Genomic DNA, 15,848 nt, shown 5'->3' with positions numbered 1-15,848 from the left:
CTCATAAAAGTACAATAAACATAAGCTGAAATAAAAGGACATGTTTCAACATGGACTCTAAAAGAATAGCATTGTGTGCCTCATTTACAGACATATTTACCACTTCTATTTGAGTGTACACATGGTTTTATTTGTCTGAATATATTTATTAGATTTTCAAGGTTAAACAAAAATTATATAAACATATACAGTGATGGGATATTAAAGTCAAACAGTAAAGCCATCATAGTGTGTAGCATATAACAACCATGTTATAGAATGGATGTGATTGGTTTTGCATAGCTGCACAATGCCATGGTAGCATTGCTGGAAATTATGAGAATATCATCAAAGTACTGCGAGGCAGCGAAATATTACACATCACTGTTTGTAACAAACTTGGAACGGTAACTTATCCTGTCGCAAACCAGAACACAGTGAGACTGCGTAACGAGCACCACAAAAAAAACATGAGCAACTCAGCGAGCACATTGATAATAAAAAGTAAAACAAGCATTGGCGTAGCCAATAGGTCTCGCCATTGGGACCTTATAAGTGTTTGGTTATCCAGCACAATATCCTTGGTGCAACATCAACTGTTGCATGGCTAAACACTTATAAGGTCCCAAAGGCGAGACCTATTGGCTATGCCAATGCTTGTTTTATTTTTAAAGTCTAGCACATATTTAAATCAGACCGAGCTAAACAGTAGCCCCAGAAAGACTATGCTGTTCATTCCTGGCGCCTCCTTCTAATAATACAACTCCAATAAAGGTATTTGGCTACTACGCAAACAACTGTTTGCGACGTAGCTGGGCGGAGTAGGCGTAAGGCTACCTCTAGTTGGCAGCAGCCTAATTGTTTACAAACAGGGATAATCCATGTTTTCCTAGGATGAGTATGTCCATGCAGAAAAAGAGTGCGCTAGTGTTTCCACTGCTTTCTGGCAAATAGGACAAACAGTATTTAATATCTTTACTGTATTCCAGTTTGCTGTAAAACACATGATCGGTAAAGTGCCCTAGCGAAATGTAAGGAAAAGTGCCCTTGCAGTCAATGAGGTAATGAAATCCAAAAATGATTCAAACAGTCAAAGTATTAAAATCTAAGAATCAAGAGGACTCTCTGGAATTCACGGTCATATATGTAAGCCCAGTATGCATCTTTGAGTGTGGTTTTGGCTAAGTGGGACATTGGTGTCATAGAAGACCAATATTCCCCTAGACCAATTTGTATTCGTATATAGCAACCACTTTATTTTAAGACATATATCCAGTGAGACCACCTCCTCCATAGCTCCACAATAGTCCTCCAGCTCAATAGAGTACTTAAACCTTCTCCAATCCAATAGTGGTCTTAATTGAGCCAAATGTATTATTGAGTTAAAACCCATATTTCGTCTTAGTGGTGTATTAATAGAAAGATTAGTTATACCTCTTAGAAATTTATTCTCTGCAATCCCCAGTCTGGCAAGGCTCGAGAAGCCCCATAGTTGGATCCGTAGAGTGCACTACCTTCCGTTTTCGCTCTATACACCTCAAGTGCAGGTCAAATGGTCCCTGTTCAAAATGCTCATTACTGTCTTACTATGGCCACAGAGTGTTGAATTAAATTTATACTGTTATCAACTTGTGGCGCCCATGACCTGGATTTGGTTAGTTTATCCTTTCCAGAAGGCAAACCCTTAACATTATTGATCCCCCTAAAAGATTTATGTGTACTTAGTCATAAATGTGGTCTTGGAGACATTTTTTTTATTTTTTTTTATAAGACCTCTATCAGCACAAGTTTTTAAACTTGCTCACTAAGCACTGTAGCCCCATGGGGGTTATGCGATCATGAGGGTGTTGTCTGCAAAAAGTAAAAGATGTTTTGCGTCATCAGAGACCAGGGGCATCATTTGAACCGTCCTCTACAGAACTTATCACGTCATTAAGATCTAAAGGAAAAAGGGTGGGGTTAAGACGCCTCTATCAATTGGTTCTGTCAGCTCTACCCCTTAGCCCCATCTCACTTGGGCATAAGTATCCTGGTGTAAACGAACCAGTATATCCAAATTATTGTTTGAGACCCTGTTTTTGGGTCTCGCCTGAGTCAGCTCGCGCTGCTCTGCGAGGCTTTTAGTAAAGACTTTCAACTCTGACCACACGCTCGCGCGTGTTCTTTTTTAGGTCTCGCCTACCCAGCGCGCATGGGACCTTTTGGAATCGATCAGCATTTTGGCTAAAACGTGCACGTTTTGCATTGCTTTCTATTGCAGCGCGTGCATGTTTGGCATTTCCCTTGCGGGAGCGAGCAGCGGCGCCATGTGTTAGAAATGATCGCACTTGCGCCCGCAAGGTAAACACTGCGTGTACCTGCTCTCAGCCGCACCCCCGTCTACATTATTGTAGGAGGCCACGCCCCTTCCTGTATGCGATGCTCGCCGAGGCCCTTGTTTTTGTTACCACGGGAAGCATACATAGTCTTATCGCTAATTCTAGCACGTTCCTGCAGCATCACAACCGATCCCACGGCCGAACATATTTCTGAGAGCTGACTGAGTAGGAGGGTCTGATGCAGTCTCCACCAATACTAGTGCACCACATAGAGTTCCCAAGTGCTCATTGGCCGTAGACTCCGGATGTGCCTCTCTCCAAACCTTCCTGCAACAGACTGTGGTAGCTTTCACTATTGTCTTGTAAGTTTGGCGTGGTGTTCATTTAACTTAAAGAAAGCTTCCCTCACCTCGTATCATTACAGCCCTTTTCTAAGATGTTATTAAGATAATCTCACCTTGCATTTCCTCTCAGTTCACAGAAATGTTTTCTAGTAAAACATGCGTCTGCTGGTTTGCTTTACCTTCACCAAGAATGCTGTTTTTATATTGATGGTTCTCATTTTAATACAGCCAGCATGCTAAGAAAACACGTTGACCTGAGCAGTGTTCGCCACTCGTTGTTCCTTCACCCTCCCCCAGGCGCGTACCCCACATTCCTTCAAAACAAAAGTTCCAGCGTTGCTATATTGTCTAAAATCAAGTGTGTGTTCCCGCGCGTCCATGTACGTGTGTGATGGTATTGGAAATATGCAAAATATAGCTTTGACAGATTTTTACCTGCTTTACGTTCCTGTTTGTAACAAATTATTTTTCTGTGTGAAAAATAAATCGTTTATGTATTCGAGGCTTTACAGCAACTAGTTGGCACACGGTGCTGCTTGCAGTTAAGTTACTCTCCCGGGTTTTCCCCTAACACCTACCGCCCATTACAGCTTGGTATTTACCAGTAAAATTGCTCCTAATTGTGCCACTACACCCATTTTGTGAAAAAAACTGACTCCCTTATAAAAAGAACAGAATGCGGCGCTGCAGGGGATAAATCGACTGATTACACACCCAAAAGGACATTTAGCTGTGAATAGATATAAAGTCCAGAGTAAAACCTAGTACGAAAATAAAGAGCAGCGCACCAGCAAAAATGCGGGCATTCCTACTCCGCCTCGATGTTGTCACATAATTAACCAGGCTCTTCTTAGGCGGCTTACACCTTTCATTCACTGCATTTCCATAGGCATTTTTCAAATTTTTCCTCTGGCTCTTTTCTCTCCCATCTCGCCACTTTGTCGCTCCATGCCAGTTTCCAAATATCGCAGTGAGTAATCTCCTGCTCCAACTGCTAATGCAGGAGGTGCCGGGCCCCCAACAGCTCTCCAGTTTGCGTTCCAAGTCTGGAATCCAGTGCAAATCCATTCATGGAGCAGGACAGCCAGGGAACTGCTGCTGCCAGCATCTGCTTTTACCTACCTCACGTGGCCCAATGTTAGATTTCTGGTTGGTTAATGCTTGCTCCAAAGCCAGGCAGAAACCACCACTTTAGTCAGGGCAAGGGAATTACACACTGATAACCCCTGCTTATCCCCTTGGTAGCTTGGCACAAGCAGTCAGGTTTAACCCCTGCTCATCCCCTTGGTAGTTTGGCACAAGCAGTCCGGTGTATCCCAGAGGCAATGTGTAAAGCATTTACGCAACACACACACACACACCAGCAACACACTAGGCACACTACAAAAGGAACTTCACACAAGGTTATATCAAAAATAGCCTTTGTATTATTATAAACACTTTAGAAACGTAATCCCACATTTACACTGAGCCAACTGGCATGTGCAAAATTCACAGGGGATTATGTACAGGACATTATAAGTATTTAGCTATGCAGCGCAATATCCTTGGTGCAACAACATCAACTGTTGCATGGCTAAACACTTATGAGGTCCCAAAGGCGAGACCATTTGGGTGTGCCAATGCTTGTTCTAAATTGGTCTCCAGTTTCTTCTTGTGTCTCATATATTGACTCTGTAAAACAAATGCTTAACACCACCCTCTGATAAATCAAAGCTGCTCACCTGCACTACCACAAAGAGCATTTGGGATTATTTATTTAAGCCCTATTAGCCAATAGGGGTTGACTGGACTGTGTACATAGTGCACCTCATTTTGGTACACTACATAAAATGCCAGATTCCTACACTGAAAAGTCTGTGGCAGTCTTTCTCTAGGTGTTATGAATATTGGGTCTGTGGTGATCAGAACGTTGGAGCTGTATACAAATACTGTTCGCATGCTATAGAGGCTCAAGTGGGCACATTCTCTACTCATTTAGCCATGTTATTCCTGAACAGTATTCGACTGTGCTAAGGGATGACCTTGTCATGCTGGAACCATCAAGTCATGTGAACCCGACCTACTCTCGTAAGCCATTCAACTTGCCTAATATATTTCCTTTATGTTTACACCTTTATTTGGTGGTCCCTGTCTTTAATAATGCTTTTTGATCTTTTTGTTCCTGTCCACGTTTATGCACCCAATTCTATACAACTGTGATCTGAGTGTGTGTATGTCTCAACACCACAGAGGCAGATTTTACCTATATTTTTTAATCTGTATCCTCGTTGAAAAATGTTTCTGGTTGTAAGATTTTATTATTTAATAGGGGAAATGCGAATCAAAGCCTGTGTATAAAATATTAAACCTGTAGACTCATTTGATTAATCATTACATTTCATGTGATTTGAGAGTATCTCTTATTTTGTAGTTTTTTACACAAGTAACTTCTGATCATATTGCTAAATGGGTCCTGCTTTATTTCCCCAGATGGCTTGATGTGTCTCCTTCGGGAAATGGGCAAAGGTTATTTAGCTTTGTGTTCGTACAACTGTAAAGAAGCAGTCAGTATTTTGACCCATTTGCCTTCTCACCACTACAATACCGGCTGGGTGTTGTGCCAAGTTGGTAGAGCCTACTTCGAGATGTCAGAGTATATGCAGGTAATTATTCAGATTACTGATTTCTGCATTATGAGCAAAAAATAATTGTAAAGTAAGCTCTAAATTGATACTCAAGCAAAAGAACATCAAAGAAACGTCTAGTCTATTCTCTTTTGGATATGGAGAAGCAGGCTTTTCTATTTTGCTGGAACCCTAAAAAGTCAGTCTTTAGGAGTCAACTAATTAAACCTGTCTAAAATAGAAAAACAAAATTCACATCCTTTTGTAACCTGGTTGCACAAGTCATTTATAGTATTGTTCCTTACTGCATCGTAGGATATTCACTGATGGTCAGTCATTAAGGTAGAATACTCCCTTCCACATGCAGGAACCCGGGAACACTTGCATCTGAATGAGTCAATCTGTAATTGGATGTACTCCCTTCCTGGGAGGTGGTGTCGGACCATGTGTAATTTTTTTTCACTTTATTTTAATAGTATGAGGCGAGATGAAGCTTATCCTGTCCTCTCCCCCATTCTTAAAGGCCCAACATTATTTCTGCTCTTTAGGGAAAAGTTTGAGGTATTTACCCTCAATATGCTCATTTAAGTAGGGGGCAGAAAGCCCACTAGACAGTGTTTATTTTATTGACAAAAGGACATGCAGGCTTACCAGTCTATGCATTGGGTTATACCCTCACCACACTCATAGCATTTCTGCATACAGGGGCCAGATTTACATCCTCCTACCCCATCTACCCATAGGGGAGAAGGGCCAGAAATACCCCTGGATGCCACTGATGTGTATTTGTTTCTAATGCTGTAGAGATCATCCCATCTTGGCATCAGGTTGTTCACACATGTAGCCTAGATACCTTTTGTGGGGAAAAAACCTGCCACAAACATCAAAAAAAGGGCTCAGCACTTATGGGATAAATAAAGCTACTGCAGCCAATGGCCACATTTCAGCACAGGGTTGGTTGTGAGGGTTGTAAATTGACAAATTATGATTTGCAGTTTGGCATCTTATCCCCTTTAATGGAGATATGATGTCCAAATGACCATAAACATGTTTACATTTTATGTATCTGAAATACAAAAAGCTTAAACAGCAACCACTGGAGTAAGTGAGAATATGCTGAGAACCCTTTATCAAGCTTCATAGTAACAAGGTAACCTAGAATCCCCTGATATATGCAATTGGTCCTCTGCTCCACGGTCTAAGGGTGACCGGTGCAGAGGTGTTCGAGGCATGTGGGCTGCAGAATTCATATCTGTGCATAGATCGCCGCCTAGTGTTGGGTCCGGATGATTGCACATTGTTGTCCTGGAAGAGTCTTCGAAGTATCACGAGATAGGTGGCTCCTCCCCTGGACTACAGTGCGCATGGGCATCCCCTCCATCCTTAGATTGTTTTTTTCCGCCATTGGGTTCGGATGTCCTAATCTTAGCTCTTTGAGTATTTAGGCCTTTACATTCGTCGGTATTGTTTTCGTTTGGCGCCAAGTATATTTGTCGAGGGCGTTCTCGAGTAGATCATCAACGATGGAACCAAAGATATCGAATAGCCCCTTTAAGCGTTGCCCTCTTTGCAACGCTAAGTATGCTCGCTTCGACGTGCACCCGGTGTGCAACAAGTGCCTCTCTCCAAACCACGACAAAGCCACCTGTATGGCGTGTTCCAGGTTTCGATCGAAGAAGACCCTTCGCATTCGTCGAGCAGCTCGGATCGAGGCGCAGAAAGTGACGCCGAACCCGGACAACCTCTTCGGGACAGAAGATGAGGAGGTCGTGGACCTTGAAGTTCGGGGGGAGCTCTCGGATCCGGCTTCGGAGCGAGAATCCGACTATGATGCCGAAGACGAGCGGATAGTAGACTAACAGGAAGATGGTGTCGTCGAAGAGGTAGGAGACGACTAGGAGGCCCTTGGGGCCGAGGAAGATGGCTCAGAAGATGAGCTAGGCCCACATGTCGGTACAGGGCCCAGAGAGGCACTCGATAAGGCTCAGGTCGAGGGATCGCCACAAGGCCTTACCCAAGATCATTCCTCTCGTTCTACAGCCCCGCATAAAGGCCCGGCTACGAACTACCCTAAAGAGCCATCGGTATCGAAAGCGCCATCATTCGATCAAACTAAATCAAAACTGAAGGCACAGGCACCTACCTCGAAAACGAAAGTGAAAGAGTCTCTCGTCGGCAACAAGGCCTCGAAGCCCTCGGAGCCGAACAAACACAATAAGGCCGTCGACGCACAGAGACTTCATGGGGACGTCGAGCCGAAGGCGGCGCCAACAACCAAGGTCAACCAAGGTCAAGGTTGCCGACCCGAAAAAATCGGCGCCGAGGATCGTCGACACAAAAATATAGAGCGCCTCGCGACGGCCGACCCATCCCGGTCCTCGTGTCGAGAACACGGCGTCTGGTTCGGGGTTAGATGCCACGTCCAAAAGGGTATCGACGGAACGTGTCCACTCAACGCAGTCTCCCTTCCCTTTCGCATCCACGACACGGCTTCCATGCTCGGCGCAAAAGCACCCCCGCAGCCGAAGACGGTCAGCACAGTTCACATCGCGTCGACGCACATAAAATTCGGACTACCACCGGCGGTACGACCGAAGATGTTCGACGCAAAGAAGGGTCTCGAGCCGCAAAAAGGGGTCGACCCGAAGAAACCGGTCGAAGAACCAACAGGAATGCCAATGGGACAGAGAGCTGTCGAAGTACCTCAGGAAGATGAGGAGCCAAGGCAGTTTATCGATGCGGAGACTGGTAGACTGTCAATATATAAAAGAAAGATACTGCCAGAGAAATCAATGGAGCCCTACAAAATTCCATTGAAGAAGAGGACCACGTCACCAGTTCTAGTAGAACATGTTCAATATTATGACCAGGAGCCTCAGTCATTCTCACCCACACAATTTGATGTGGATGCAGGGGATGCTGGTGATGTGGAGGACACTTATCCTGTGGACACTGACCCTGAAGATCAAAACCAACCTTGGGTGGACGATATTGGTACAGGGGACCCACATACTGCTCCAGACACACAGGCATATGTGGTAAAATCATCTCCTACTGAGGATACTGCTGCTTTCAATGCCTTGATTGAGAGAGCAGCTAAAAATCATGATGTACAGCTCCACACTGATCCTATTGAGGATGATTTTCTGATGGATACCTTCTCTACCTCAGAAAGATCTGTTAAGACTCTGCCTATGCTGAAGGGGGTCCTAAAACTGGCTAATGACATTTTTAAGGAGACCACAAGGGCGAGAGTACTAAACCCTAGGATTGACAAAAAATATAGGCCAGCTCCTGTGGACTCTACCTACATAAGAGGCCAGTTGCCTTTGGACTCGGTGGTGTCCAATGCTCGGAAGAGAGCCAATTCACAGACAACGGGTGATGCTCCTCCCCCTGACAAGGAGCCTAAGGTCTTGGAAACTTCAGGAAAAAGAGTTGCTGCACAGGCAGCTAACATCTGGAGAATTGCCAACACTCAGGCACTTCTGGCTCGATACGACAGGGCGCATTATGATACCCTAGAGACACTGCTACAGCACCTCCCAGATCAGTTTATTGAAGGAGCAGAGTCTGTTATTACAGAAGGGAAGCTCATAAGCAACGCTTCCATTAAGTGCGCTCTTGACGTAGCGGACACTGCAGCTAGGGCTATTAACACCAGCGTCATGTTAAGAAGGCATGCTTGGTTGAGAATCTCAGGATTCAAACCAGAGATACAGACAACGATACTCACTCAACCTGTCAACCCTGACTCCCTTTTTGGCCCCGAAGTTGACACCACCCTAGAAAAGATCAAAAAAGATACAGAGACTGCAAAGTCTATGGGGGCTCTGTAATCACAGCAGTTTAGGAGTGGGTCCTTTCGTCGCTCTACCAACAGAGGACCATCTGGAGGCCAGAACTCCCAACAGTCGCATTACAATAAACAAGGTACACAGACCACCTATAATAAGAATAACAGAGGTGGATACCGTGGAAACAACGTCAAGGGCAGAGGCCGAGGAAACAACAGCTCCAGGTCCTCCGCCACCAACAAACAGTGACGCCTTGTCACTGCCCCCCGACCACGTAACACTTGGCAGGGGGAGACTCCAGGAGTTCCTGCCGGTCTGGAAGTCAATCACTACAGACAGGTGGGTGAGAGACATTGTCCAGTACGGTTATTGTCTGGATCTCACATCCACTCCACCAAACATACCACCAAGACACCGTCCTATGTCCGCAGAGCACTTGCACTTATTCCACCAGGAAGTTCCAAAAAGGAGCCATAGAACTCGTGCCAGCAGAAGAACAGGGATCAGGAGTGTACTCACTGTATTTTCTGATCCCCAAAAAGGACGGGTCTCTCAGACCCATACTGGATTTAAGACCTCTAAACCGTTACATTCTGTCAGAGCATTTTCACATGCTCCCCTTGCAACAGGTGCTGCCGTTGCTCAAACAGGGAGACTTTCTCGCGACACTAGATCTCAAAGATGCGTATTTCCATATACCCATACACCCATCACACAGAAAACATCTCAGGTTCACTGTTCTCAACCAACATTACCAGTTCAAAGTGCTCCCTTTCGGAGTAACAACGGCACCCAGAGTGTTCACCAAGTGCCTGGCAACAGTGGGGGCGCACTTAAGGAGACAGCACATACATGTCTATCCTTATCTGGACGACTGGCTTATCCAGGGAAGGTCGGCCCAGCAGTGTGCCAACCACGTAACCCACACCATTCACCTTCTTCACAGCCTTGGCTTCTCCCTGAATTATCCAAAGTCCCACCTTCAACCCACCCACGTACAGCAGTACCTAGGCGCGACCATAGACACTCTGGCAGCCAAGGCACAGCCCAATTCAGTAAGGATCAACAGCATGCAGTTACTCATAACAAAGTTCAAACCTCAACACTCACTACCGGCACGAGTGTTTATGCAGTTGATAGGCATGATGGCCTCCTGCATCTTCATAGTCCCGCATGCGAGGTTACATATGCGCCCGCTTCAGGAGTGCTTGGCACGTCAGTGGAATCAGGCTCACGGACAATTGAAGGACCTAGTGTTCGTGAGCGGTCGGGCATACAACTCTCTGCATTGGTGGAATCCACAAAACCCTTGCAAGGGCCGACCGTTCCGAGAGCCTGTCCCACAAATCATACTAACGGCGGACGCGTCTCTCCAGGGATGGGGAGCTCATGTACTCAATTACACAGTGCAGGGACTATGGACGACACAGCAAAGGAGGATGCACATCAACCTTTTGGAACTCATGGCAATCTTCCTTGCAATGAAGGCATTCAAAGTACACTTGTGCAACAAAGTTGTGTTGATCCGGACGGACAACATGACCGCCATGTACTATATACAAAAGAAGGGAGGGACACACTCCCCACAGTTGTCTCATCTGGCTCAGAGCATGTGGAAGTGGGCCATTCAGAGGAACATCTTCCTCATGGCGGAACACCTCCCGGGCAAGGACAACCAGATGGCGGATCTGCTCAGCAGACACAGCCACCAAATACACAAGTGGGAGTTACATCCATCAGTACTCCAACCGTACTTCCAACGGTGGGGTCATCCAGAGATAGACCTATTCGCCACAAGGGAAAACGCAAAATGCCAACACTTTGCCGCCAGGTTCCCACATCCACAGTCGCAGGGCAATGCAATATGGATGAACTGGTCAGGCAGATTTGCGTACGCTTTTCCCCCAGCACCATTAATACCGCTGGTGGCACGCAAACTGAGGCTCACTGATGCTCATCCTGGTTGCTCCAACGTGGGCACGCCAACCATGGTACACCACGTTTCTGGAACTCTCCGTGGTACCGCATCAATGACTACGGCTAACACCCACGCTTTTAACGCAGAGCCATGGCGAGATTCAGCACCCAGATCCGCAACAGCGGAACCTGGCGATCTGGCTCCTGAGATTTTAGAATTTGGCTACCTAAACTTGCCTCCAGATGTATGAATATCAAGGAGGCACGGAGACCCACTACCAGAGCCTGCTACGCGGCTAAGTGGAAAAGATTTGTCATTTATTGTAAAAATGACATCAATCCGCTGGATGCATCAACACAAAACATTATCTGTTATCTATTACACTTATACCGATGCAATCTAGCATACAATTCTATCCGTATACGTTTAACCGCACTGGCAGCTTACCTTCAGAACAGGCAGCACCTCTCACTGTTCAAAGTGCCTGCCATCAGAGCTTTCTTGAAGGGACTCAAACGTGTGATTCCTCCAAGACACCCTCCTTCACCAGTCTGGAACCTAAATGTGGTCCTCACCAGACTGATGGGACCAACTTTTGAACCTTTACACTCTTGTGAGATTCAATTTCTAACATGGAAAGTGGCTTTCCTAGTTGCCATTACTTCCCTAAGAAGATTTAGTGAACTTCAGGCACTAACCATTCAAGAGCCATTTATACAGGTTCATGCTAACAGGGTCGTACTACACTCCAACCCTACTTTCATGCCCAAGGTAATTTTGCAGTTCCATATGAACCAATCCATAAAACTACCAGTGTTTTTATCCTAATCCTGAGAATGTAGCAGAGAGAATGCTCCACACACTTGATATCAAAAGAGCTCTCCTGTACTATATTGACAGAACACAAAATTTCAAGAAAACAAAACAACTGTTTGTTGCCTTTTCTCCACAGCACAAAGGCAACCCCATTTCCAAAGCAGGAATAGCTAGGTGGATCGTTAAGTGTATACAGATTTGCTATGAAAAAGCTAAGCGCACACTAACAATTCCTCCAAGAGCCCACTCCACACGGAAGTTGGGGGCCTCCATGGCTTTCCTGGGAAATATTCCTTTAGAGGAGATATGTAGAGCAGCCACATGGTCCACTATACATACATTTACCAAGCACTACTGTGTAGATGTACACTCAAGACAGCAGGCAGCTGTAGGACCGGCTGTTCTCAACACTCTTTTTCAGACTGCTGCAGCTGGCACGGGAAGCCGCCGCTAAATGGAGGGACTGCTATATAATCTATGCACAGATATGAATTCAGCAGCCCACATGCCTCGAACCGAATATGCTACTTACCAGTATGCATCTGTTCTTGGCATATAGGGCTGCTGACATTCATATCGCCCACCCTCCTCCCCGGCGCCTGTAGCAGCTGTAGCATTCAGTAATTACTAGTTAGCATGGTCATCATACACTGTATTACACTCAATCTATGCCACAATGGCGAAAAACAATCTAAGGATGGAGGGGATGCCCATGCGCAATGTAGTCCAGGGGAGGAGCCACCTATCTTGTGATACTTCGAAGACTCTTCAGGACAACAATGTGCAATCATCTGGACCCAACACTAGGCGGCGATCTATGCACAGATATGAATGTCAGCAGCCCTACATGCCAAGAACAGATGCATACTGGTAAGTAGCATATTCGATCTTTAAGCATCTGATTTTTCTTACTGGGAGCAGTCGTAGCGAGGGGACCTGCGTTCAGAAGCTGCAGGCGATGTGGGAGAGTTCACTGGGGGTGAAACCACTGTGGACTGTCTCTGGAGACCTGGGGGACCACAATGACACTGTTGGCTCACTTCAACTTGGGCTTGAGTTATGGGTGCAGTGGTGTCTACAAATGTCTGGTTGCTTCAGTCACAAAGTCCTCACAGGAGTCTTTGGTTGTCTGCAGGATGTAGGGAAGCAGGTCCGCTACTTCTCAGAAGGTCTTGGTTCCTGGGTGAAGTGCTGGCAGGTGTCCCAGGCTTTGGGTACTCAGCAGCTGCACAAGTAGACTTTTGACACAATTGTTGAAGTCAGCAGACAGGCCGGGTTAGTGAAAGGTCTGTTGCTGGGCCTTCAGATCTTGCAGGGTGCAATCTCGTCACACCCTTTTGTCTTTCAGGACAACAGGATCGGTTTTCCTTGTGCCAAGGGGTTCCCTAAATACTGAATTTGGGGGCATTAGGAGAGTGTAGGGTAGTAACCAATGGGCTACGTATCCTTGGGGTGACTGTGCTCCCTTTCTGTGGGAAATGGGCATAATCTTGTTCCTAAGTGTGCCAATACAAAGATGGCCACTTCTGAAAAGTCGTTCCCACATCAGGTTAGGCCACCTTAGGGGTGGTACTAGCCTGGGGGTAGGTATGCCTTCCTGACTAGCTAATTTCCTGACTCCAGGGCCCGAAGGGCTCTGGACAAAAAGATGATCGGCCTCATCTCTTGTGAGGTGAAGCAGATTAGTCTTTAAAAGGTGGGAGCTTCTTTGAAACTTGCCGGCCTCTGAGTGCTAATCAGTAGGTCATCCTGAGGAAGGGGGTGTGAACATAGTCTTCCTGTGCAGACTTTGTTTCTGACCTCCTGAGAGCAAAGGCCCTAACCCTGGAAGGTCAGAAATTGCTCTCGGGTGGCAGGCTGGCAGAGACCAGTCAGCAAACACACTAGAGGCTGTTAGGTTTTATGGGGTCACCTCCAAGGTGGCCTCTGGGTGCATGTATTAATAAATCCAACACTAGAATCTGTGTGGGTTTAATAATACAAGGTGTTTAATACCAAACATCCCTATATTCAGTGTGAAAAAGGGCCTCTTTTGACATGATTGGCCCCCACTTTTTGCCTGGTTTTGATGTGGTCTCGATTGTAATGCACAACCTGGTCCTTGTGCCAATGCTTCTTCCCTAAAACATACCCACCGTTGGTACTTCTGCCCCCATAAGTCCCTAGTAAATGGTACCCTAAGTACTTAGCCTGTGAGCTGAAGAGGGTCACCTGGGACCTCCTCACTAGGACCATACCACTGCCTTGCAGCCCCTTCTGAGGTGAAAAACTATAGTCGACATGGCACCCTGCCTGGGTGCCATGCTAGCCAGCACTACCTGTAGGTATAGGTAAGTCACCCCTCTAGTAGGCTTTACAGCCCCAAGGCAGCGTGCACTATACCCTGGGTGAGGTCATATCTGCATGAGTAGATATGCCCATACAATACTTATGTCAACTCTTAAATATTGTAAGTGCCACAAACTATGAAGAGTACATGAGCTGGAAACCCGACAGCTTGAGTTCCACAGCACCAAGATGGCTTCACTGAAACCAGGAGTGTTTAGTACCAAACAAATCCACACTGATGCAAATGTGACATTTAATACACCATGTACTGAGAGGGAACCTCAGAGGTGCCTCCTGAAAACCTGCCAAACCTGGTGTGGGCATTGACTGACTTTAGGCAGCCTGCCACACACAAACATGTTTCTGGACTCCTGGGTGGAGAGCCTCTACTCTCGGGGACCAGAAAAAATGCTCATCCTGGGTAGAGGTGTCACACCTCTTTCCCCAGGATGAACCAGTGCTCGAAGGGGAAGCTTTAAAGGCCTGCTGTCTTTGTAATGCAACCCTTCAGCCTCTGCTGCTAGCAGCAGATTGCAGCCCCCGGTTTACACCCCCAATTTGGGCAGGAAAACCGGTGGGAAAACAGGAGTAGGTGGTGTGCTCACCTCTGCCAACTCCACCCCTAAGCCGGGAAGAAGAGTTGAAGCACATCTTTCAGTCCCCGCCATCTTGAAGATGAGGAGACTCCTCCATTTAGGACTAGGGCCATGCTCCCTCCCACAGGAGGGTGGCATAATTGAGGATGTATTCACCCCAGGTATGGTGCCCATTGGCCCTACATGCTACTCCCCTAAAACGCCCCTAAATCTAGTATTTAGGTGGCTCCCACAGACCTGAAAACTAGATCTGTGACGACCTAAGAAAGACTACCTCCTTTTGGCCACCGCCCTACCTGGCTGTCACCATCACCACCTTCTCCTCCTCCTCCTCCTATCATCACCACCTTCTTCTCCTCCTCCTCCCATCACCTCCTCCTCCTCCTCCTCCCATCACCACCTTCTCCTCCTCCTCCCATCACCACCTTCTCCTCCTCCCCACCTTCTCCTCCTCCTCCCATCACCACCTTCTCCTCCTCCTCCCATCACCACCTTCTCCTCCTCCCATCACCACCTTCTCCTCCTCCTCCTCCTCCCCATCACCACCTTCTCCTCCTCCTCCTCCCCCATCACCACCACCTTCTCCTCCTCCTCCCCCATCACCACCTTCTTCTCCTCCTCCTCCCCCCATCACCACCTTCTTCTCCTCCTCCTCCTCCCCCCATCACCACCTTCTTCTCCTCCCCCTCCTCCCCCCATCACCACCTCCTCCTCCTCCTCCTCCTCCCCCCCCCCATCACCACCTTCTCCTCCTCCTCCTCCCCCATCACCACCTTCTCCTCCTCCTCCTCCTCCCCCATCACCACCTTCTCCTCCTCCTCCCCCATCACCACCTTCTCCTCCTCCTCCTCCCCCATCACCACCTTCTCCTCCTCCTCATCCTCCTCCTCCTCCCATCACCACCTTCTCCTCCTCCCCCCCATCACCACCTTCTCCTCCTCCTCCTCCCCCCCATCACCACCTTCTCCTCCTCCTCCTCCTCCTCCTCCTCCCCCCCCCCCATCACCACCTTCTCCTCCTCCTCCTCCTCCTCCCCCCATCACCACCTTCTCCTCCTCCTCCCATCACCACCTTCTCCTCAGTTTCAACCCTTACTAATTTCACCTGAGAACTCACCACCACATACACCTGATAATCAGGAGGATG

General features: G+C 47.1%; 1 protein-coding gene across 6 annotated transcripts in view; it reads left to right on the top strand.

The window, feature by feature from the left end:
• Positions 1-15,848, top strand: part of CDC27 (cell division cycle 27) — a 1,680,535-nt gene that overhangs the window by 966,105 nt on the left and 698,582 nt on the right. For all 6 annotated transcript variants that reach the window (XM_085650282.1, XM_085650285.1, XM_085650283.1 and 3 more), the window contains one exon: positions 5,114-5,286. In XM_085650282.1, the coding sequence (XP_085506408.1) occupies positions 5,114-5,286 (173 nt within the window). The remainder of the gene's footprint in view (positions 1-5,113; positions 5,287-15,848) is intronic.

This window comes from Triturus cristatus, chromosome 1_1 (genome assembly GCF_964204655.1).
Source record: "Triturus cristatus chromosome 1_1, aTriCri1.1, whole genome shotgun sequence".
NCBI lineage: Eukaryota > Metazoa > Chordata > Amphibia > Caudata > Salamandridae > Triturus > Triturus cristatus.
Note: the sequence above shows the minus strand (reverse complement) of the source record. Positions and strands in the feature narration are given on the sequence as shown.